Genomic DNA, 24,998 nt, shown 5'->3' on the forward strand with positions numbered 1-24,998 from the left:
CAGCTTCCCGTGACCATGTGCCAGCTGCGTCCTCTGGGCCACGCTCCACTTGCCCGCTTCCACCCGGAAGGCCCCCCAGGCTGAGTGCGGCATGATCTCCATCACCGAATGGCAGAGTAAGTGAGATGAGCGGGGCTGCAATGGGCTATCCAGGCCAGGCTCCCTGCCGGCTGGCTCTCTCTCCCAGCTGGGCTCTCTGTCACCACAAGCGTGACCTCTGGAGCCAGGGGCTGGGAGATGCTGTGCTGGCACCCTGGGGCAGCAGGCAGGGTGGGGTGTGGCTCCCTACCCTCCAGCGGGTGGGAGTTGCTCAGGGCCCACAGGTAGCTAGAGGCTGGTGCCCAGGGGGCCTGGCAGGTTTCCCATTCACACTGACCCCTTTCCCATCCCGGGTTCTTAGAACTGGGTTGCCACAAAGGTGGACTCAGGAGGCCTCTGCCCATTCAGACATCTTTCCCCACACCATCAAGGTCTCCTGTGGCCCTGGGGGCTTCTTATAAAAAACTAAACTCCACTCCCCTGACCAAACCACCATACCCTCACTCCTAAACATCCTTCCCCTTCTTTTGGGGGAAGAGGTAGGGAGGAGGTCTTGGAACAAGTCTGGGGCCATGGGAAGAACCGTGGCTCTGTGGGCTTCATTTGGGTGAGTTACTTAAAGCCTCTGAGCCTTGGTTTTTCATCTGAGAATTGGTGACAACATTCTTTTGTTCACTCAACAGATTTGTCTCTGCTGTGTGCCAAGCACTGTGTTGGATATAGAGTGTCCAACATTAAATGAAACTGACTCCCTGCTTACATTCTAGAGAGGGGAGACAGGTAATTAACAGAAAGAAGTATATAGTATATCACAAGATGGTAAGTCCTCCAGATGAAAATAAAACAAGAGGAGGCTATGGAGTTCGAGGTAGGAGGGGTCGCTATTTTATATAGAGTGGTCAGGGAAGCCTCACTGAGAAGGTGAGCCTTTACTCAGATCTTTTTTCAGAGATCTATAGGAAGTGAGGAAGCAAAGCCACGCAGCTCTCTGGAGGGGAAATGTTCAGGAAGCAGGGACAGGCAGTGCAAAGGCCCTGAGGCATTAGCATACTTGGTGTGTTTGAAGAACAACAAGGAGATGGGTATACCTGGAGCAAAGTGAGGTGAGGGGAGAATCATAGGAGTTTAGGTCAGGGATGTCACTGAGGGGTCAGGACACTGGAGACTTATAGACTATGGTAATGACCTTGGTTTTGTGCTATGGTGTGATACGTTCTATTTCTATGTTTAAAAGATCATTCTGGGTGCTGGGTTGAGAATAGACTGTGGAGGTATGAAGGCAGCAGCAGGGAAGCCAGTTCTTTTTTTTTTTTTTTTTTTTTGAGACAGAGTCTCACTCTGTCGCTCAGGTTGGAGTACAGTGGCATGATCTCTGCTCACTGCAACCTCCACCTCCTGGGTTCAAGCGATTCTCCTGCCTCAGCCTCCTAAGTAGCTGGGGTTACGGGCACCCACCACCACACCTGGCTAATTTTTGTATTTTTAGTAGAGATGGGGTTTCTCCACGTTTACCAGGTTGGTCTCGAACTCCTGACTTCTCAAGTGATCCACCCGCCTGAGCCTCCCAAAGTGCTGGGATTACAGGCATGAGCCACCGCGCCCAGCCAGGGAAGCCAGTCCTGAGTGTGTGAAGGTGGAGGAGACCAAGGTGTTAGCAGGAGATTAGTGGGGCGTGGTCCATGCTGGATCTGCCTTGAGGAAAGTGCTGAGGATTTGCTGACGGTTTGGATATAGGGTGTGAGAGAAAGAGGAGTCAAGAATGCCTTGTATATTTTTTATCCTGTGCAATGGGAAGGGTTGAGTGGGGGGAAGCAGGAATTGGGCTTTAGATGTGTTGAGTTTGTTTGTGCTGTTAGACATCCGGGTGAGATGTCAGGTAGGTAGTTGGGTATGTGAGTCTGGAGTTCCAGGTAGAGGCCTGGGCTGGAGACAGAAATGTGGGAATAATCTGCATATACATGGTTTTTAGGACTATGAGCATCCATGAGATCACCGAGGGCAGGCACAGTTTCTCACCTCCCCGCTATTGACATTTTTGGGGCAGGATAATTCTTTGTTGCGGGGGCCTGTCCTGTACATTATAGGATATTAGCAGCATCCCTGGCCTCTATCCACTACATGCCAGTAGCACCCCCACTCCAAGTTGTGACAATAAAAAATGTCTTCAAACATTGCCAGATGTCCCCTGGGAAACAAATTTCCATCCCGCACCCCGCCTCCCCACCCACAATCCCCTCAGCCCAGTTGAGAATCATGGACCTGGCGAATAAAAATATAGAGAGAGGTGGGTGGGGTCCTCAACCCAGTGGCATGCTGACACTTTGTTAAACCAATTAGCCTGCAAGTAATATACTCTTACCAAATATGATAAGCAAGTCCTGTGAGAGAGAGAAATGAGGGATTTAGGTCAGGGAACAGAGTGGACCAGCTTTCCCTGAGCAACTGACATTTCAGCTGAGACCTGAATGATGAGGATGCATTGTCAAGTAACAAGTGAGAGGCAGGGTGTTGGAGACCGGGAAACTGCATGTACGAAGGCCCTGAGTCAAGAGGGCTCACATGGAAGCCATGGAGAACAGTGTGGTTGGAGCATGGCAGGCAATAGGGACAGTGGCAGGAGATGAGGTGGACAGGCAGGCCTGGGCCCCACCAGGCAGGGCCTGTGAGCTGTGGTGTGGATGAGAAGGCTCTGCTGCAGTCTAATCTCAGTGGGCAGCCGTGAAGGAGTCTAGGCAGTATGCTAACATGATCAGGTTGTATGTTTTGCAAGACCTTTGAGCGCCGTGTGGAGAAGGACTGGGAGGGTGCAGGAATAAAGCAGGAGGTCAAATGGGGGCTGCTGCATACGTCCAGGAAAGAGATGATCATGGCCGGGAATTAGGTGTTAAGAATGGAGAGAAATGGACAGCTTTCAACATGTATCTTGGAAGAAGAAAAGAAAACTTAGCTGTGGATTTCATGGGGGAGGGGTGGGCTTCTGCGTTAAGTGGTGGGGTGGGCGGTGGTGACATGTTTACTCATTTGAGGACAACCAAGGGAGGCACAAGTTGAAGGAGGGAAGATAAATAGACCAGTTTGGGATTCAAGATTAGCCCAGTTCAAGATGGCTGAGAGAAAACCAGGCAGATATGCCAAGTAAGCAGCTAGATATGAGTTTCAAAGCCCAAAGAGAGGCATGGACTAGAAAGAGAGGCATGGACTAGAAAGAGAGACATCAGTGTCATCAGCATACAAGGGATGTTTAAAGACATGAGAGGCTGGGTGTGGTGGCTCATGCCTGTAATCTCAGCACTTTGGGAGGATCGCTTGAGGCCAGGAGTTCAAGACCAGCCTGAGCACATTGCAAAACCCCTGTCTCAACAACAAAAAAATTTAAACCAATTAAAAAAAATTAGCTGGGCATGGTGGCCAAGTGCCTGTAGTCCCAGCTACTCAGGAGACTGAGGTAGAAGGATCCCTTGAGCCCAGGAGTTCAAGGCTGCAGTGAGCTATGATTGTGCCATTGCACTCCAGCCTAGGCAACAGAGCGAGATCCCAGCTTTAAGATAAAATTAAAAACAAAAATAAACACATGGGAATACATGTGGAAATAGAATGAGAAGAGAAGTGAGCTTGGGCACAAGCCCTGTGCAATTCAAATCCCAAGAAGAGAGAGAGAAGTAGGAGCTGGCAGAGGAGACAGAGAAAGGGCAGTTAGAGCAGTAGGAAGAAAATCAAGAACGTGTTGTGCACAAACCAAGAGAAAGGCTGTTTCAACACGGGAGTGGTCAGTTCTAACAGATGATGGTTCACACCTGCCCATTGGATCTGGTAACATGGAGGTCATTAATGGCCAAGGCAAGAGCATTGCCTGCGGAAGTGGACTGGACTGGGTTGGTTAAAGGCACTTTTTATTTTTTGTTTTGTTTTGTTTTTGTTTTTTGAGATGGAGTTTCACTCTTGTTGCCCAGGCTAGAGTGCAATGGCATGATCTTGGCTCACTGCAACCTCTGCCTCCCGGGTTCAAGCGATTCTCCTGCCTCAGCCTCCCAAGTAGCTGGGGTTACAAGTGCCCGCCACCTCACCGGCTAATTTTTTTGTATTTTTAGTAGAGACGGGGTTTCATCATGTTGGCCAGGCTGGTCTCGAACTCCTGACCTCAGGTGATGATCCACCCACCTCGGCGTCCCAAAGTGTTGGGATTATAGGTGTAAACCACCGTGCCTGCCCAAAAGGCACTGTTTGGAGCTCAAGACTAAGTTCAAATCCTGCTTCTGCCAGCTGCTGTGTATCCTCAGGCAAGTGACTTAACCTCTGTGTTTCAGTTTTGTTTGTGAAATGGTGCTAATAGTAGTACCTATGTCACAGGTAGTTATGAAAATTAAATGTGTTAATATACTTAAAGCATATATGTGCTTAGACTGTGCCTGGCCCAGTATGTTCATTACACTATCAATCACTATTGCTAATTTTAAAAAGTGAATGAGGCTCTTTCTCTCCTTATTTCCCTCCTTCCTCTTCCTGAACAATTCAGTCTTAAAGCCATTAGGTTTAACACAGAGAAGGGGGTGCCCAGAGTGGGGTGTTAGAACCCCAGCAGGGTGAGAAGGGTGTTCACACTAGGGGTGGCCTGGTACAAAGTATCATAGGCAAAGCATCCCCTGCAGGGTCAGGGATGGGGTGGTGAGGGGCCTGGCAGATACTGCCTTAAGAATAAAGAAACATTATCAGCTATGGGGCAAATTGACATCTTGCACCACCTACCAGGATGCAGTGAGAAAAATACAGCATCACATCTTGTGCTATTTCTGCCTAAGATGCATAACCCGAATCTAGTCGTGAGGAAACATCCGACAAACCCAAATGGAGGGATGGCTACAGAATAAGTGGCCTGAATCTTCAAAAGTGTCAAGGTCATGCCAAGGAAAGACCAAGGAGCTGTTCCAGACAGAAGAGTTTAAAGAGACATGATCATTAAATACCACACAGAATGATGAACTGGATTATTTTGCTATAAATGATGCTACTGGAGTAACTGATGAAACTTAAATGGAGTCTGAGGGTTGGAGGATAGTCACATATCAATGTTAGTGTCCCAATTTTGATGGCTGTATGTTGGCTGTCTAGGAGAATTTTTTGTTTGCTTGTTTATTTCAATAGGTTTTTGGGGAACAGGTGGTTGGTTACATGAATAAGTTCTTTAGTGTGATTTCTGAGATTTTGGTGCACCCATCACCCGAGCAGTGTACACTGTACCCAATGTGTAGTCTTGTATCCTTCAGCCCCCTCCTACCCTTTCCCATGAGTCCCCAAAGTCTGTTGTATCATTCTTATGCCTTTGCATCCTCATTGCTTAGCTCCCACTTGTGAGTGAAAACATATGATGTTTGCTTTTCCATTCCGGAGTCACTTCACTTAGAATAATGATCTCCAATTCCATCCGTCCAGGTTGCTGCGAATGCCATTATTTCATTCCTTTTTGTGACTGAGTAGTAGTTCATGATATATATATATACACACACACATATGTATACATATATACACACATATGTATACATATATACACACATATGTATACGTGTGTATGTGTATAGATACACATATATACATATATGTATACGTGTGTGTATGTGTATAGATACACACATATATACATACATGTGTATATATGTATACATATATATGTATATGTGTGTATATATATACACATCACAATTTATTTATACACTCGTTGACTAATGGGCATTTGGGCTGGTTTCATATTTTTGCAATTCCAAACTGTGCTGCTAGAAACAGGCATGTGCAAGTATGTTTTCCGTATAATGATTTATTTTCCTCCGGGGAGATACCCAGTAGTGGGATTGCTGGATGAAATGGTAGTTCTACTTTTAGTTCTTTAAGGAATCTCCACACTGTTTTCCATAGTGGTTATTCTAGTTTACATTCCCACCAGCAGTGTAGAAGTGTTCCCTGTTCACCACATCCACGCCAACATTTATTTTTGTTTGTTTGTTTTTTGATTATGGCCATTCTTGCAGGAGTAAGGTGGTATCACATTGTGGTTTTGATTTGCACTTCCCTGATCATTAGTGATGTTGGGCATTTTTTCATGTTTGTTGGCTGTTTGTATATCTTCTTTTGAGAATTGTCTATTCATGTCCTTAGTGTCCAGGAGTTTTAAAAACCACACCAGAGCATTCAGGGGTGATGAGGTATGAGGTGGCAACTACTTTCAAATGGTTCAAGAAAAATATTCTTTGTACTGTACTTGCAAGTTTCCTGTACATGTGTGATTGCTTTAAGAAAAGGAAAAGGAGGAAAAAAGACGATGATGTTCTGAGACTCACTGTGTGCCTGAGGCCAGAAGGACTCATCTGCCTGCTCCATGAGATATTGTTTTCTTGGAGCTGTAGCTGATTTCTGGAGCAAGAAAGACATTGAACCTGGCTTTTCTTAAAGTGAGCCACAAACTGGGGAGTCAGGGAAGCCTGGCTTGTCTGTATCAGGTGGCCGTGGGCTCTTCTTGGCAGCAACTCGGGAGTTGCAGAGCAAGGAGCTAAACAAGGGCACCAGTGCAGCCATCAGTGTACCTTGCCAGGGAGATCTAAAGCTGGTTTCTGAGGTCTGGGGAGGTCTCCACTTCTAGGTGGTGCCTGGAGAGCCAGGCCTCCCTGAAGTTACCTTGGCCTTCCAGCTTTTTTCGGCTGGGTATAGGCGTGACAGCCCTGGCCGCCTCCAGCAGAGGGCGCGCTACCCAATCTGTCTGGATCACGGGGACCGTGCCGGGCAGGCATGCCTGTCACTCCTGGGGGCATCTGTATGACATCCCCACCCCTCCGCTCTTTCTGCCATGGTTGCTGCCTGAAAAAGAACTTTAGGAGCAACCTCTGGCTGGATAACTTGACTAAAATAGCTAAGCTACTCCAGAGGCAAGAGGCAAAGGCGGGTCTGAAGCTTGTGTGTGAGAAACAGAGTTTCTGACCCTTTTCTGTGGGGTTTCGTGTCCCACTGAGCACTGAGAGCCCTAAGTGTGGCCCATAAAGAAGGCTGCCCCCATCACAGGAGAGTCCTGGAATTGCATCTGCCCTTAAAGAAGAGTGTAGAACAGGTGGAGGAGGGATAACTATGCCAGCCAGCAAATCACAGCTGCAGAAGAAGAAGGAATAAACAGGAGAATGGACATCATGTGTGAATGTGAGAAACTTACGCTGTTTCTACAAAATGAGTATGAGGCTGTTCTTAAGTGTGTGCAGGATGAACATATAGAAAGTTCAACAAAACGAAGTGAAAACCCCGTAAAATGTGCACATCGTGTTTCCACACAAATACACCTACTGAGGGGGAGGAAAGGGTGTATAGTCAGAGCTGAAATCAATGACAGATGTTTTTATGGCAGGCATAAGCCAACAACAGATATTTTATAACAAGCATAAAAACCTAAAACACTTTTATCATTTGGGTTAAAGAAAGATGACTGTGGTCTTCCTCCACAATATTCTGACCTACACGAAATTATCTTGGTAATTCAGGTAGATGTAACTCTAGATTCTCGATGTGTTGTCTCTGAGGATGGAAATGTTGACAAAACACAACCTTCATCATGACCCACGGGGGTGATATTCTGCTGAGCTGTCCCAGCTTCTAAGAGATTTAATTCAGGCCAGCAGGAGGAGGTAGAAGTAGGAAACAAGCCCAAATAGATCACGAGGCTTGTCAGGAACACAAGGAATCAGCTTTTAGTAGAAAATGGATTCTGGGCAGCTGGGTGATATGTTGAGAGAAATTATGTTACACTGGGTCCCAACAAAATCCAGCTTCTGCCAAAAGTGAGATCCAGTAAGACTGGCATGATACCAGACTATGAGTTGAGCAAGGTTTCAGTCTATAATTTGAATGCTAGATCTTATCACTGTATTTTTCTTTTTTCTTTTTTTTTGAGATGGAGTTTTGCTCTTGTTACCCAGGCTGGAGTGCAGTGGCATAATCTCGGCTCACTGCAACCTCCACCTCCCGGGTTCAAGCAATTCTCCTGCCTCAGCCTCCCATGTAGCTGGGACTAGAGACGCATGCCACCATGCCCAGCTAATTTTTGTATTTTTAGTAGAGACGGGGTTTCACCATGTTGGCCAGGCTGGCCTTGAACTCCTGACTTCAAGTGATCCACCCACATCAGCCTCCCAAAGTGCTGGGATTACAGGTGTGAGCCATTGAGCACCTGGCTTCATTGCTGTATTTTTGATGGTTCTTTTAAAGAAGCTCTTTGACCTTTTTTCTGTATTGGAATTGATCCTAATCCTCTTAAAATCTGCATAGCAACAGATGATGGATTAACTACCCAGAAGATGATTATGTTGTTTCATTTTCTTTCAGTTGTAAATAAAACTCAGCCAGTAAATCTAGTCTTGATAATTTTGTTTTTGTTTTTACAATTCTGCCTCTAAACACCAGAATAATTTTTCCCCTCACTTTTAACAACTATCTGCAAAAGCATAATAATAATACCAATTTCATAGAGGTTATGAGAACTGATTCTAACAAGTCCAGTAAAATTTTTGACGAGGGCATCAAGACCATGAAATGGGGAAAGAACAGTCTTTCTAACAGATAGTGCTGGGAAAACTGGATATCCACATGCAAAAGATGCAGGTGGATCCTTACCTTATACTATCTGCAAAAAGTAACTCAAAGCAGATCAAAGCCCTAAAAATAAGAGCTAAAACTATAAAACTCTTAGAATAAAACATAGGGGAAAGCATTACAGCACTGGATTTGATAATGATTTCTAGGTTATGACATGAAAAGCACAGACAACAAAAGAAAAAAAAGACATCAATCAGACTACATCAAAATTTAAAACTTCACTGCATCAAAGGACACAGTCAACAGACTGAAAGGTAACCTACAGAGTGGGAGGAAATATTTGCAAATCATACACTACATAGTTAATATCCAAAATATATAAAGAACTCCTACAACTCAACAACAAAAAGAACAACCTGTTTAAAAAATAGGCAAAGGACTTAACTAGACAATTCTCCAAAGAAGATATACACACAGCTAACAAGCACATGAAAAGATCATTAATCATTAATCATTAGGGAAATGTAAGTCAAAACCACAATGTATACTACCTTATACCCATTAGCATGGCTGCTATCAAAACAAAACAAAACAGATAAAGTATTGGCAAGATGTGGAGAAATTAGAACTCTTGTGTACTGTTGCTGGGAATGTTAAATGGTGCAGTCACAATGGAAAACAAAATGGCAATTCCTCAAAGAATTAAAAATAGAATTACCATGTGATCCAGTATAATTCCGTTAATTCCACTTTGTGGGGTATATACCTGAAAGGATCGGAAGCAGTGTCTTGAAGAGATATTTTCTTACGCTCATATTTATGGTAACACTATTTACAATAGGTAAGAGATGGGTGGAAGCCACCCAGATGTCCATCAACAGATGAATGGATCAACAAAATGCAGGGTACAGATAGCAATGGACTATTATTCTGTTTTAAAAAGGAAGAAAATTCAGACACATGCTACAACATGAAGGAACCTTGAGAACGTTATGATAAGTGAAATAAGACAGTCACAAAAAGACAAATATTGTATGATTCCACTTATAGGAGGTTCCCAGAGTAGTCAAAAATTCATAGAGAAAGTAAAATGGTGGTTGTTGGAGGCTGGTGGGAGGGGAATGGGGAGCTACTGTTTAATGGGTGTAGAGTTTCAGCTTTGCAAGATGAAGAATTCAGGAGATGCGCTTAATACCACTGAACTGTACATTTTTAAATGGTTAGATGGTAAGTCTCATTTTATGTGCACGTTGCCACAATTTAAAACTTAAAAAGGTAACAATTTAAAAACAAAGCAACAGAATGAATTTTTATTTATTGACTATCATAGTGGCAAAGATAAGTAAAATGAACAATTCTGGGTGCTGGAGAGGGTTAAGGAAAAAAGGAACTATATATCCGGTTATTGTACAACTCGTCTTGAGGGGAGCGATCTGAAATATGTTTATCAAAATGTCAAAAATGTAGCCCTTGACCAAACGAGGGGGCCTTCATGTCCTGCACTTCTAGGCTACGCTTGCTGGCTCTGAATGAACTCCTGCAGCTTCAAAGAATGCCCTGAGACACTTACAAACCTTGGGAATGGGGGCTTACTGTCAAACCTTGGGAATGGGGGCTCATTGTCAGTGTGGGTCCAACCTCAGCAGAACTGCCCAAAGCCACTGGGCCGAAATGAGAGTTGGCCAAAGAGTGTGTGGGGGGCCCGCAAGGTGCCTGCTGCAGGAGGGAGGGAGGACAATGGGAGCAGGTGCAGGCTTGGGTCTTGGATATAGGTCCCAGCTGGGAAGAGGAATGCATTCCTAACTGATGACTTCTGTTTTCCCAATCCAGTGGGAAATGTCACCACCTGAGAGTGGAGACAGGGCAATTCTGAGGAGGAAGGAGACAGTGTGGAGAGTTGCTCAGGCGGGCCAGCCTCTTGAGTAAGGACCAGGAGAGCTGGGTGGTTCTGAGGCTCTTTGGAGCTGGTGGTCCTGAGTTTTCAGTGGCTCCCTTCTGCGCAGTGTGGGCTGGGCTCCAGTGGTTTTCAGTTGCACAAGGCAGGAGCAGAGGCAGCAGATGCTATGTTCAGCCCTGATACTGATGTGGATAATGTGGCTTTTGAGGACAAGAGGAGGCTGAGAGTATAAAGTGGTCAGGGCAGCACCAGCTTCCACACAGGGCTGCAGTGAGGACAGAAGTGACAGCACAGTTCCCAGGTGCCAGACAAAGCTTCATGCCATCCTACCTTCCCCTTCCCATCCCACCATCCCCTGAGAGCATGAAAGCTGAGATTCCTGGATGGAAGTGGAGTCACCCCCATAGAGGGCACCTGTCCTGTGGCAATGGGGGAAGTTTCAGGGTCCCCACCTGCTCCCCAAAGCCCTTTCCTCCACCACCTCCTTGCCCATTGCAGAGATTGGTGTGGGGATCACCGGTTTCGGCATCTTCTTCATCCTCTTTGGAACACTCCTGTACTTTGATTCCGTGCTCCTGGCCTTTGGAAACGTGAGTCTCCCAGCCCTGTGTCCCCACTCCCCTGCCCCAACCTTTCTGAAGTCTCTATTGCCAGGATAGTCCTGGCAATAAAGACTTACAGTTTATTTAAGTCTTTAAATAAATCCCTTAAGTAAATCCCAAGTTTATTCAGACCATGCCTATCCAGGGGTCAGACATCATCAAGCCTGGGCAGAGGAGGGCACAGGAAATGGACGCAGAGCCCGCTGGCACCAAGAATCTGAGGACCTGGATTCTCACACCGAGCTCTGGGCGAGACCCTGGGGGTTCTAAGAGGACTCAGACACTGTCCCTGCCATCTGAATCCCACTCTAGGGCTAGAGATATAACATGACATACATGGCTGGGAGGAAGGCAGGGGCCATGGTAAACACATTTAGTATGAAACAAGGGGCTTAGTGGAAAGAGGGCACACTGAATTGGAGAATGGTGGAGAGGAATTTGGAAAGGAAATGGGTGTGGAGGTGAATAAAGCACTTCCAGGGGGATTGGAACAGCAGGAGAAAAGGTGTGGGGAAGGAGCAGGGAAGCATGGGATATGCTGGAAGAAAACCAGAGAGTTCAATTTGATGAGAGCCTGGGCACTCTTAAGGGATTCATTAGGAGCCAAGCTGAAGATATTGATAGGGCATCCAGGGGAGGGACTGGAGGGTTATTCTATAGGCAGTGAGTGGAGCCTCTGAAGGTTCTGTGTGACTTTCAGTATGGCTGCCTAACCTACTTAGGCCTCAGTCTTCACTTCTTTGGAATAAAAATCCCTCCCGATTCCATCTTCCCCAGATGGTATGGTGAGAAACCAAGTCCCATATGAAAAATGCTTGGGCTCCAGGGAATTGGGTAGGCAACTAGAAACCGTCAAAGGTTTCTCATCCATCCCCCTGCCTCTGTGCAGTCCTGTTCCCAGCCAGCAAGACTTATCAAGGCTCTGGGATTCTGCCACACTGCTGGATGGCCCTCGCTCAGATGGTCTTGAAGAGTTAGCACATCCTGTCCCAGCCCACCGCCTGGCTCCAGGCCTAAGTCCCCCACTCCTCAGGGGGCTGGTGGGTTTGCTTCATGCTCCCCTCCCTCCCCTACAGCTGCTGTTCCTGACGGGCCTGTCCCTCATCATTGGCCTGAGGAAGACCTTTTGGTTCTTCTTCCAACGGCACAAACTCAAGGGAACCAGCTTCTTCCTGGGGGGTGTGGTTATCGTGCTCCTACGCTGGCCCCTCCTCGGCATGTTCCTGGAAACCTACGGATTCTTCAGCCTCTTTAAGTGAGTGCAAATCCCTATAACCCTGGACAGACCCACCAAAGTGTCTGAGTGGCTGAGATCACCCCAGCAGGGAGTGCAGAAGCTGGGACTTTATCCTGCAAGAGATGAGAACCATGGACACCTTGGAAAGGCCCCCTAAAGTAGGCTGAAGGGTACTTTGGAGGGATTAGCCCATCCATCAACAAATACTGATAGAGTGCCGACTGTGTTCCCAGCACTGTGCCCCCAGCACTGTGCCTGTGAGCAGGGAAGAGACACGAGGCCTGCCCTCAAATCTCAGTGATCCAGCCGGAGAGGAAGGGCAGTGAGCTAACATGTTCCAGGCACACTCATGATCATCATCTTATTTTATCACAACAACCCACTATAGGATTATCCTCTACTTCATAGATAAGGAAACCAACACTCAGAGAAGTTGCCCCCGGCCCAAAGTCTCAAACTAGTATGTGAAAAAGGTCGCCCTTAACCCAGGGAGCTCTGGCTCCTGACCCCTGTGTCATCCCCTGGCCAGGCCTGTGTCAGCCCTGGGCCTGGGAAAAGGCAGGGTGGAACTCAGCCATGATGTGTGGCCACTGTCAGGCCTGTAGGCACTTAGAGGGGAGCCCAGGGTAGTGTCATAGAGGAAGCAGGACTTGAGAGAAGCCTTGAGGGATGGGTAGGGTCTAAGAGAAGACTGGAGGGTACTGAAGGAAAAGGAAGGAAGGAGTCTCAGAGAAAGTGGGGGTGGGAAGGAAGACTTCATATGTCTACACGGTAGTGTAGAGAGAATAGGGGTGGGATTGGGACAATGGACCCTGGAAGAATGATGGCTTCTGCAATCATGGAAAGGTGTGGGGGTCAGGAATCCCCAGGTTCTCACAGGAGCCCCCGTTTGCTGAAGGCAACCCTGAAACCCCCTGATTAGCCTGAATGGCCTAGGCCTCAGAGACTTTGGGAAGTGTGGCTTTAAATTTTCTCATGCATACCTGCCATCTATTTATTCCATATTCAAATATGTCATTTTATGGCTAGGCGCAGTGGCTCACACCTATAATCCCAGCACTTTGGGAGGCCGAGGCAGGCGGATCACTTGAGGTCAGGAGTTCGAGAACAGACTAGCCAACATAGTGAAACCCTGTTTCTACTAAAAATACAAAAAAAAATTAGCCGGGCTTGGTGGCAAGTGCCTGTAATCCCAGCTACTCGGGAGGCTGAGACACAAGAATTGCTTAAACGCAGGGGGCGAAGGTTGCAGTGAGACAAGATCACACCACTGCCTCCAGCCTGGGTGACAGACCGAGACTCTCTCTCTCTCAAAAAAAAAAAACAAAAACATATATATATATATATATATATATATATATATACATATATGTCATTTTCAAACAGTCGCTTATTCAAATTGTCAAATATATAATAAGCACCTACTGCATGCCAAATACAGGGCCAGGTGTGAGGATGTGGCACTGAATGAGGAGAAAGTTCCTAAGGAATTTACAATTTAGTAGGGAAGACCCATAAATAAATTCTGACAACAGTTAGCATTTATGGAGGGCTTAGAAAGTGGAGTGGGACAGCAGCAAATTCAATAGTTCAAACTGAAAGTCAGCCTTGACAAAGACACTGTGCAGTAACACAGGAGGCAAACAAATTACAGCTCTCAGGGACCTCAGAGTGCAGTGAAACCTTGGAAAATTGAGGCCCATGGTAAGGAAGTGGCTCAGCCAGAATCCATATTTCAAATCTCCCTTCCCATCCGCCACACACCGGGATCCCTTCCCATGCCAGCCTTGTCACCTCCAAGCCCTGTGAGGGGTCACGCATGTGTCTGCAGTCAGGCCTTGGCAGGGTATCTTTGATGAGAGCAGGGTTGCCAAAGGCAGGGGTGGCTGTGTGCCTGGGGGAGCCAGGGCACCAGGGAGTGTAACGGTGAGCATGGCTTCCAACAGCCCCCGACGCCCAGGGCCCAGGACACCCGGGGCAGGTGGATCTCAGGAAGAGAAGAAAGCTTTAGGCCAGAAGAGTCATAATCATGACAGTAACAATAATAAAAATAAGCACTTCCTGAGCATTTCTTTGTACATGGCCTTATGATGTAGATACTGTTATTGTTAGCCACATTTTATGGCTGGAAATTGAGATTCAGAGAAGTTAAGGAATTTGCCCGAGTGTATATGGTGCCAGTAAGTGGTAGAGCCAAGATGTGAACCCAAGGAGTGTGACCCTGGGGCCTTCATTCTTAATCATGTCACTCGACTGTCTCTCGGAACACAGGAGTGCAGAATCAAGCCTGTCCCTGGTGTGTGGAAGCCAGAGCTTGAACCTTTCAGTGGACCTCAGCCTCCTGCCCTCTATCCTCCCTTCCTGGGCCATCACTGACTCCTCCCTTCTCCCCTCTGCTCCTAGGGGCTTTTTCCCGGTCGCCTTCGGCTTCCTGGGCAATGTCTGCAACATCCCCTTCCTGGGTGCGGTAAGCAGATGATGCCTGCAGCCCTGCGGGCGTACCCTGGGGAGTGAGGGGGAGCACACGGAGGGGAGCTGGTAAAACTGCTGCCCCAGGGGCAGTGGCCTCTCCCCTGTCTCCCCTCAGACCCCCTAGCCCAGGTTTGGTGCTTTAGGCTCCTCTTCCCCCCGCACCTTCTCCATTTGACAAGAGCCCATGAGGAGAGGGGATCCAAACGCAGTTGTAGCTGAGTGTGGCTGTAGAGGCAGGTAGCTATGAATAGCTTCCTGTTTACAGCCAAAGAAATGAAGACACAGAGACTCTAGGTGACTCAGCCAGGACATGCCTGAGATTTCTGGGGATCTGGCTAAGTGCGGGCCCCAGGCATGGAGAGAATGTATGACAGCCGATGACAGCAGGAAAAGCTGTCCTGCAGGTGGCAGATTTTGTCCTCTCCTGGGGATAGGCACAGCCACTGGTATCCAGCCCCTGCCCCTCCTTATCCCTTTCTCTGAAGCACCTGGCAGAATGTGAGCTCTCTGAGGAGCCCAGGGAGACCCTACAGCCAGCACCCCACCACAACCGCCAGCTGGACACAGCCCCTACAGCCCCTCTCGTATCTGCGCCTGGCACAGCTCCTGGCTCTCAAGGCCAGCTCTGTAATAACTAGATATTGCATCTGCTCTCTACCCTTTGTCTGGAGTAATGATTCTTGGCTCCCACAGCTGTTCCGGAGACTTCAAGGCACTAGCTCGATGGTCTGAACAACAGAGATGAGCTCCTTGAACTTGGATCATTGGTTGAGGGGGCTAGAGGGAGAATGGGAACCACCCCCTCAGTCCCCTGCACTGACTCACTCCCCGACATATCCGGACCTCCCCAAGTCCAGAAGGAAGGAATGGAGCTGAGCAACTGACGTCAAATCCCCAAGTCGACTCAAGAGGCTGCCAGGAAGCAGAGATGCAGACCCCAAGGAGACTGGGCTGGGGCTGGCATCACACCCTCACTCTACATTTATGGGAGGAAAAGTGAAGATTAAATTCCCAAGTTGTGCGTGTGTCTAAGGCTCAGAGTTGGCGTCTTTGGCCGGGCGCGGTGGCTCACACCTATAATCCCAGCACTTTGGGAGGCTGAGGTGGGCAGATCACCTGAGGTCAGAACTTCGAGACCAGCCTGGTCAACATGGTGAAACCCCGTCTCTACTAAAAATACAAAAATTAGCCGGGCGTGGTGGCAGGTGCCTGTAGTTCCAGCTACTCAAAAGGCTGAGGCAGGAGGATCGCTTGAACCCAGGAGGCGGAGGTTGCAGTGAGCTGAGATCGCACCACTGGATTCCAGCCTGGGTGACAAAGCCAGACTCCATCTCAAAAAAAAAAAAAGTTAGCGTCTTCAGCTCATTAAGACCACCTCCTGCTTCAGGACAGGCCAACGTACACATCATCCCCACAGCGAAGTTTTGGTCTATGAGGGTCAGTGCTGTCCTCATAGGCTATCATTTCTGTCCTGGTGTTTAACAGCCCTAATGGGTGTGATAATAATATGTTTGCAATCCCCTGTTAACAGTAAGCATCAGACAAGTGAGGGGTGCTAACCTGCAGACTGCCGGCATGCTTCTCCAGCATTAGGGGACGACCAGGTTGAGCTTGTGCTGGGAGAGCGTCCTGTCTGAGGGTAGAGACATAGCCCCTGCCTTCAGAGACTCCCAGCCTGATAGAAGAAACAGTCTCTGCCCTGGAGAGCCCCTTGTCCAAGGGTATAGAGAGTTATTGCAGGCTCAAGAAAGAGACAAAAGTCACTTGCGATGCATGCAGTTAGCAAATATCTATTGAGGGCCCTCTCTGTATGTGCCCAGCAATGGAGTGGGTGCCAAGGGTACAGGGGGAAGGGGGCCTGTCCCTGTCCTCAAAGTGCTGTACCTGAGCAGTCACAAAATAGTATGGTGGTGGGTGCCACGAGACAAGAAGGTGGGGCCCCCAAGCAGGCTGTCTGGATGTGCTGCCACCTGGAAGTCCCCTCTCTGCACCCCTGGCACTTCCCAGGTGCATCCACCTTCTGCAGCTCCCATTTCGTCCTCCTTGCTCATAGCTGGTTGCTTACCTAAGGTCTCTGACCAGTCCATAGCCTATTCACCTCAAAACCCTGCGCTGAGGAAGCGCTCAGTGACCGAGGAAAGAAGGGAAGCAGGAAGGAAGGAAAAAGGAGAGAATCTCTGCCACCACCACCCTGTGCCAGTCACAGGGCCCAGTCTAGGAGCCGCCTGGAGACCCACGCTGACCTGGCTTTCCCCTCAGAGCTGGGAGCATGGGATGTGAGGAGCCCCTGGGTCAGCCTGTGCCCTTCTCCTCCCCTCTTCCTGTCATTTTCTACGTCTAATTCAGACTAGGTGTGTCTGTGGCTCTTCGGAGAGGAAACAAGACATTTCACACTGACACTTCTCCCCACCCTCCTCAGATAGCCCATTTCCACGTTGTTTGGGGGCAGGATGGGTCCTCTGGGTGGGAAGAGGGTGTGGAGGATGGAAAGAGCCGGTAAGAAGGAGAAAGTCCCGCCTCGGAGGGCTCGGGTGGGGCAGGAGGAGAGGCTGCCTCCAGTCACAGAGCCCGGAGGCAGAGGCCTCCCAAGGTGCCGTGCTCTTCAGGAGGGTCTGAGGAGGAGGGAGGGGCGGCAGAGTGGGCCTGTGCTTGGAGACGTCACCCCGGGCTTTATAAAAGGGATGTGATCAGGGAGCTGGGGAGAACTCTGAGACCGGGAGCCCAGCTGCCCACCCTCTGGACATTCACCCAGCCAGGTGGTCTCGTCACCTCAGAGGCTCCGCCAGACTCCCGCCCAGGCCAGGACTGAGGCAAGGTAGGCACACTGCAGCGTCCACCCCTGGGAAGGGGGTCTGCCCTGACCTGGGGATGCTCTGGAGGGGAGCAGGGAATCCGTTCTAAGACGGACAGATGCATCCAGGCAGGCAAAGGCAGGGGAGGGAGACACTGATCTTTCCTGTTTACCAGCCTGGCCAGATTATCCTGGGATGCCTGGGCGAATACACTGAGTCGCACTTTATTTGTGAAGCTAACACTCTGGGGATCCCGAGGGCTCTCTCTTGCTGTGGAAGGAATACATGCAATAAATAAATGCTGTGGCTGGAATTAGAGACCACAGACACGCTTGGATGGACCTGGGGAACCCCTCGGGGCTCTCGAGAGCAATGGGGCTCCTCTGAGCAGCTCCCCCCAAATTACAGATGGCAAATACAAGCCTAACCAAGGGCATCTACCTACCCACTAAGAACTAGGGGCCACTTCACTCCAAAAGCTTTCCAACCATGCCTGGAATTTCTGTCACTCACTGGATACAAACCCCCCAGGGTGGAGGGAACCACAAAAATTGTCTACAGCAGGTCGGCCACTCATGGCCCCTTTCCATATAATTCATTTCTACCATATATGTTAAGTGCCCCGATGGGCTGGGCAGTGGAATCTCTGTGTGTGTGTGTGTGTGTGTGTGAGATATGTGTGTATGGGTGTATGTGTGTATATGTGTGTGATGTGTGTGTGCGTGTGTGGTGTATGTGGTGTATGTGTGTGTATGATGTACGTGTATGGGTGTATGTGTGTATATGTGTGTGGCGTGTGTGTGCATGTGTGGTGTGTAGTGTATGTGTACGGGTGTATGGGTATATATCTTTGTGGTGTGTGTGTGCATGTGTGGTATGTGTGGTGTATGTGTGTGTATGATGTGTATGTATGGATGTATGTGTGTATGATGTGTGTGTATGGGTGTATGTGTGTATATGTGTGTGTGGTGTGTGCGTGTGTGATGTGTGTATGACGTGTGTGTATAGGTGTATGTGTGTATATGTGTGTGGTGTCTATGCGTGTGTGGTGTGTGTGGCATATGTGTATGTGTGTGTATGGGTGTATGCGTGTATATGTGTGTGGTGTGTGTGATGTGTGTGGTGTATGTGTGTGGTATGTGTGGTTTGTGTGTGTATGATGTGTGTGCATGGGTGTATGTGTGTATATGTGTGTGGTGTGCGTGTGTGGTGTGTGTGGTGTATGTGTGTGTGTATGATGTGTGTGTATGGGTGTATGCGTATATGTGTGTGGTGTGTGTGGTGTATGTGTGTGGTGTGTGTGTGTATGATGTGTGTGTATGGGTGTATGCGTGTATATGTGTGTGGTGTGCATGTGTGGTGTGTGTGGTGTGTGTGTGTATGATGTGTGTGTATGGGTGTATGCATATATATGTGTGTGGTGTATGTGTGCATGTGTGGTGTGTGTGGTGTATGTGTGTGGTGTATGTGTGTGTATGATGTGTGTGTATGGGTGTATGTGTGTATATGTGTGTGGTGTGCATGTGTGGTGTGTGTGGTGTGTGTGTGTGATGTGTGTGTATGGGTGTGTGCGTACATGTGTGTGGTGTGTGTGTATGATGTGTGTGTATGGGTGTGTGCATATATATGTGTGTGGTGTGTGTGTGATGTGTGTGTATGGGTGTGTGCGTATATATGTGTGTGGTGTGTGTGTGCATGTGTGGTGTGTGTGGTGTATGTGTGTGGTGTGGGGGGTGTGTGTGTGTGTGCTGGGGTCAGGCAGAGTTGTCCCATGGCGCACATGGTAAGTGCCATCCACAGTGGGAAGGAGGCACTCGGGGGGAAAGGGGAGCCGGAAGAAAGAGTACCACCCTCCAACCACACAAGCCCACTGCCCTCCTTCCTGGCCCACCACCCTGCTTCCGCACAGAGAACCGGAAATGTACATCTACCCACATTCGTGTCTGGCTCAGACCCCTCCAGGATGAAGCCCCTGCAGGGCCCCTTGCCCCAGCCTTGTCACTCGCTTTCTCTCCATGCAAAGCTCCATCCTCTTGTCTAGCTAGAGGGCCTGAAGTTCCCTTTGCACCCAGCCCCTGCCCCTGCTCCAGCGCCTTAGCACCGTCCTGGGAGCACTTTCTGTAAACCTTTCAGCGATTCATGCTCAGAAACAGCTCAAGTGCCACCCCCTGCCAAAAATCTGCCTGGTCCCCCTAGGTTGGGTTCCCCTGGACTCCCATATCCCCTTGTGGATTCACATGCATCCAGTATGTCATTTACAGTGTTATTTTGAAATGGTCTGCTGATGAGTTAATTTCTCATGCTAGACTTGAGATCCTGGGGGCAGCAACTCTGTCTTAGCACACCTGTGCACCCCTAGCACCCAGCACAGCACCAGCACCTAGTCGGTGCTCTAGGAGTGATTTCCAAATCAACCCAGACCCTGTGCCTCCACGGTCTGAAATGCTTTTACACTATTCTCTCCAATGGATTAATCCTACCTCTACTCCGTGCCCCAGCCCTGGGCCTTAAGGTAAATGCAGAAAGCTGTGGTCTGGGTTTCAACTTGTCACAGTATCAAAGTCTGCAAGGATAAGGAAACTTCTGAGCAGGCGGCTGGTGGCCAATCTGATCCAGGGTTCTTATTTTATAGATGGACCAATGAGGTCTGGAGATGGGGGTGACTTGCTCACATTTCACAGGGAATGAAAGCAGAGCTGGGGCAAGATTCAAGTACTCCTCATTCCATTTCAGGGTTCTTACTCTTTACTCCATGCCTGAGTCCTGCAGGGAACTGGGTGAGGAATGGGGGGTGGGGGTGTGGGTGCAAGAGCAGAGAGATGCATGGGCCTGAGCCACCATTAGGAGCTGATGGGCACAAAAGGTTCTCACCCCCCAGTCCCCCTTCCCCAGGGAGAGCGGCTCCAGGCTGTGGGTCAGGCCAGGACAATCTTTTTGCTCAGCTGGCATTGCTCCTGCCTCCCCAGCCTTTTGTCTTTAATCATGTTTGTTGGACAGTCTCAAAGTGTCTGGTGACTTTTTCAAAAAGAAATTAGATTTGGGAGCCGGAAGAGGTAGGGTGGGGTATGTGGGGTGTCGGTGGGGCAGAGCAAGGCAGGGTGATGGGAAATGGTGTGAGGATCAGGGCACACGGCTCCCATCTCAGCAGCCAAAATGATGAGGCCAATTCAATTCATAGCCTCTTAGAGTCCACAAAGAATAGACTATGGAGATAACTGACCTGATAAATCAAGGAAAGGTTTTTCTTTTCCATGAATGATAGGCAATAAAACAATTTAATGACCGTCTTCAAGGCTGTGAAGGGCTATGAGAGAGAGCAAGATGATTGCCTCTTTCTTTCTTTTTCCTTATAAAAGAAAAAGAAATAAGTTTCTCTTATAGCAGGAGAGAACAAGGTCAGACTCAAGCGTATGGATAGGGAGAGTGGAACACAGAAAGTTGTGGATTTGTGCAGAACCCACCATGGAAGGAAGAAGTGCCTGTTGCCAGGCTCCAGAGAGAATATTGGAACCTCAAAGTTCCCCACTCAGTGCCCTGAAGTCCTTGCCCTACTTCACCCCTCCCCAGTCACTCCTATATTTGGCATCTCACCCCACCTTTCTCAAACATTCCTCTCAAGCAACCCTGAGATTCAGAATCCTGGCCATTCTCTGACCCAAGCAGTCCTGCCCCTTCCACCAAATTGGGTCTTTCCTTTTTTCCTAACTTTACTGTCCTCACCTCCTCCAGGAAGCCCTCCCTGATGACCCTCACCTAGCATGAATTCAGCTTTAACTACACTGTGTAAAGAGTCTCAATCCCATTTCACTGATATATTTGTTTAGACTCATCCCTCTACCAGGAGCCTCCAAAGGCAAGAACTTGCCCCTCTCTTGGAGGACTGTCCCTTTTGCACTGGGCTCTGCCCTCAGCACCCAGCCCAGATCCTGTGCCTGACCTAGTCTTTGTTCCCTCTCTCTGTCTCAGCCTCAAGGCACTTCTAGGACCTGCCTCTTCTCACCAAGATGAACTCACTGGTTTCTTGGCAGCTACTGCTTTTCCTCTGTGCCACCCACTTTGGGGAGCCATTAGAAGAGGTGGCCTCTGTGGGGAATTCTAGACCCACAGGTATGTATCCTCTGGGGAAAGGAGTGGGAGGGAGCAAGTGGGTTGTTGCAAAATGAGCTTTCCCGTATTTTCCATCTAGTCGACTGGTGTGAGTTTAACATTGCATTTGGTGGAAATCTAAGACTGGCACACATGCAACTCATTGAGGGGGTCCTGTTAACCCTGCAAGTGACGGATGCCTTGCCTCTGTGATGGCCTCAGTCCGCCCACCTAGGTTCCAGGGCTTGTTAACCCTTGAGCTCTTTCATGGTTTCCTCACACTGTGTTCTCTGCTCTACGTCAGCAACCTCTCTGTGCCGATGTTGAGAAGGAACTTCATATGCAGCCTTGCTTTATCGGTGACCTCAGATTCTTTGTGGAGAATTTGAAAAAAAAAAAAAAAAACCCTAAACGAAAGGACAGATATTTGATACCTATTAACCTTTTGGAGACAATGAACTGTCTCCAGTTCATTGGGGAACTGATAAGCTGGAAAATTTGAGACCCACAGAGGTAAAGAGATTTCCCCAGAGTCGCTCAAACACTGTGGAAACCCAGCAGGTGTCAGAGCTCCCCAGGAGTGTGTCTGGTGAGTGGCACAAGCTAGAACAATACTAGTCCCCAAGTCAGGAGCTGTGGCTTGGCACACTTCCTGGTGTCAGCTTTCTGGGCAAACTAGAACCCATGACTTAGCTTCTCTGGACCTGAGTTCCCCCAGCTATAAAACTTGGGGCATGCCCTCTACACATTTGATGTCATCGTATATGCCCATAAGACCTTCCAGAGCACAGAGGACACGGCCCCGGGTGTCGTTTGCCAAGCGTGTCTTCTGTCCTGGGATCAGGCGTTTTTCTGGGCGAGGGAGGCTACCCCAGAAAATAACCCCACACTGCCCAGGGACATAGGGTTGTTGGCTCTTTTTGGCAAAAGGCTTTAGGTGAGGTCACCAACAGCAGCCTGAACAGTGATTTACTACTGGTCTAGCGTGTGCAACTGGGGAGGAAGCCATCCTCCTCCTACCTCAGCCAGGCCCTGGGCAAGGGCTGAGGGACCTCGCAGGCGACTGCCATTAACTCTGGACCAGGTCCACACTCCTCTTTTCCAGACTGTGCCAGGGCACGGAGGAGCAGGGCTCAAAGCCAACTGCCGCCCCAGCACATCTATTCACACCCATTCACACACCAGGCCTCATTTCCACTAATCTCTTGCCGCAATGGGCTGGGGTTATTGTCCACACAGAGCTAGTTGCCCTATTTTACAGCCAAAAAGTACAGTGAACTTAATGAGCCTTGCATGTGAAGTGCCTTCCAAATTAGCCTTGTTAATCCTCAGAATGAAGGAGAGAAGTTATACCCAGGATGGAGGAAGAGAGCCAGTTAAGGTGACCTAGATAATTTTTGTTTCTCATTGAGTCCTTATGTAGCTTATTGGGCGGGGTTGGGGGGTGGGTGGTCACAATTCTTATCAAAGACGAGGGTTGGAACACAGGTGTGTGGGGCCACAATGTCTTAGCTCCACTTTCTCGATTTCTGTTACTACACGTTTTTAGCTTTTATGTATTTAACAGGCATTTATTGAGGCCCCACTATGAGCAAGCCACTGTTTCAAGCACTATGAGAGATACAGAGATGAATTAACATGGCCCCACTGCCCAGGCTGCTCACAGCCAGGAAGGGGCCCAGAGCTGGGTGTTCAGCAAATACTTTGGTTTTCTTTATTTCCATGCCCTACCCTGTTTGTTTCCTAAAAGGAAGTAACGTAATATGAGAGTTATTTAAGATAATTCTGGCAAACATTCTAAATCAAAGCTATGTTGGAAGAGGGAGGCGCCTAGGGCCTAATCATCCCAGCTAAGATGATCGTGCTGGTTCGCATGGCACTGAGCTCCGAGCTTCCAAAAGGTCAAGGAAGGAAAAGAAGGATAGGATGGGATGACAGGAGGTGTTGCAAAGCCATCTTTCCCGGACCCCGGCCTCATCTTTCTGTGCCCTCTGTCCTAGGCCAGCAGCTAGAATCCCTGGGCCTCCTGGCCCCCGGGGAGCAGAGCCTGCCGTGCACCGAGAGGAAGCCAGCTGCTACTGCCAGGCTGAGCCGTCGGGGGACCTCGCTGTCCCCGCCCCCGGAGAGCTCCGGGAGCCCCCAGCAGCCGGGCCTGTCCGCCCCCCACAGCCGCCAGATCCCCGCACCCCAGGGCGCGGTGCTGGTGCAGCGGGAGAAGGACCTGCCGAACTACAACTGGAACTCCTTCGGCCTGCGCTTCGGCAAGCGGGAGGCGGCACCCGGGAACCACGGCAGAAGCGCTGGGCGGGGCTGAGGGCGCAGGTGCGGGGCAGTGAACTTCAGACCCTAAAGGAGTCAGAGCATGCGGGGCGGCGGGGGGGACGTAGGGCTAAGGGAGGGGGCGCTGGAGCTTCCAACCCGAGGCAATAAAAGAAATGTTGCATAACTCACTGACGTGTGGTCTGTGGCTCATTTTTGCAAGCAGCTCTGATGAGGCTGTTCCCCTTCCATCCTCATTGGATGGTTAGCTGATTTCAAGAGGCCTCTGGTGTCATTAAGGTCAGTGCTTCTCACACTAGATGTAATGAAGGAACAGGCGGTTAGTTCTCCAATCCATTGCAGATTGGTACTTAAAAAAAAATTAAAATGGATCACTGAAAATCTGAAAAATTTAAAAACAACAAAAGAGAAGACCAAACTGTATGCTGCTGGAATGTTTCAGCGATATCAGATTTCTATAAAAATTTCTGGAGATGTCCTCAGAATGCCCAGACTTATCTCCCTGAGGATGGGTAACATTTTGCAGAGGGTCATGGCTCACTGCCCACACTTTGAGTAGTACTGGGGGATAAGGGTGGCATGGGGGAGATGGACTGATTAAGTACCTTTCCCTTTCCCACGGAAGTTGGGCAGCTTGATCTGGAAGATGATGCCAATCACTGCCCTGTCCATTGAGGCTTAAATATCATCCGAGCCCCACAGTCAGACCTCTGCTGGGGTCTGGGATGCAAAGGGCATCAACGGTGGATCAGCCAGTCACTCTTCCCCCTCCCTCCAGGGAGCCAGGTTGGGTCTTTACACATATTGCTTTTCTTCATCCTCATAACTACCCAGGGTGATGGGAATGCATTAGCCCCATCTTTACAGGTAGAACCCTAAAGTAAAGAAGGATAAACCACTCGCTCCAGACGCATCGGCAATGAGCTCCAAGCCTAATAGGTCCCCTGATACCAGAGCCTGTCTTCCCCACTGACCTGTCATGCCTCTCTGCCATGGCAGGGTTTCCATCTGAGTCAGCCAGGTGCAGATCAAGA

The 24,998-nt window shown here is 49.0% G+C and overlaps 2 protein-coding genes across 2 annotated transcripts; both read left to right on the forward strand.

Moving 5' to 3' along the window:
• Positions 1-15,833, forward strand: GOLT1A (golgi transport 1A). Its single transcript, XM_016936683.4, has 5 exons — positions 1-116; positions 10,994-11,085; positions 12,174-12,352; positions 14,738-14,801; positions 15,500-15,833. Exons 1-5 carry the CDS (start codon positions 92-94, stop codon positions 15,536-15,538), a joined length of 399 nt encoding a protein of 132 aa, XP_016792172.1. The 5' UTR covers positions 1-91; the 3' UTR covers positions 15,539-15,833.
• Positions 15,834-15,925: 92 nt separating this feature from the next.
• KISS1 (KiSS-1 metastasis suppressor) lies at positions 15,926-24,331 on the forward strand. Its single transcript, XM_016936670.4, has 3 exons — positions 15,926-17,621; positions 21,565-21,705; positions 23,685-24,331. The coding sequence occupies exons 2-3, from the start codon at positions 21,603-21,605 to the stop codon at positions 23,996-23,998; spliced, it is 417 nt and encodes a 138-aa protein (XP_016792159.2). The 5' UTR covers positions 15,926-17,621; positions 21,565-21,602; the 3' UTR covers positions 23,999-24,331.
• Positions 24,332-24,998: the final 667 nt, after the last annotated feature.

Source organism: Pan troglodytes, chromosome 1 (assembly GCF_028858775.2).
Source record: "Pan troglodytes isolate AG18354 chromosome 1, NHGRI_mPanTro3-v2.0_pri, whole genome shotgun sequence".
Lineage (NCBI taxonomy): Eukaryota > Metazoa > Chordata > Mammalia > Primates > Hominidae > Pan > Pan troglodytes.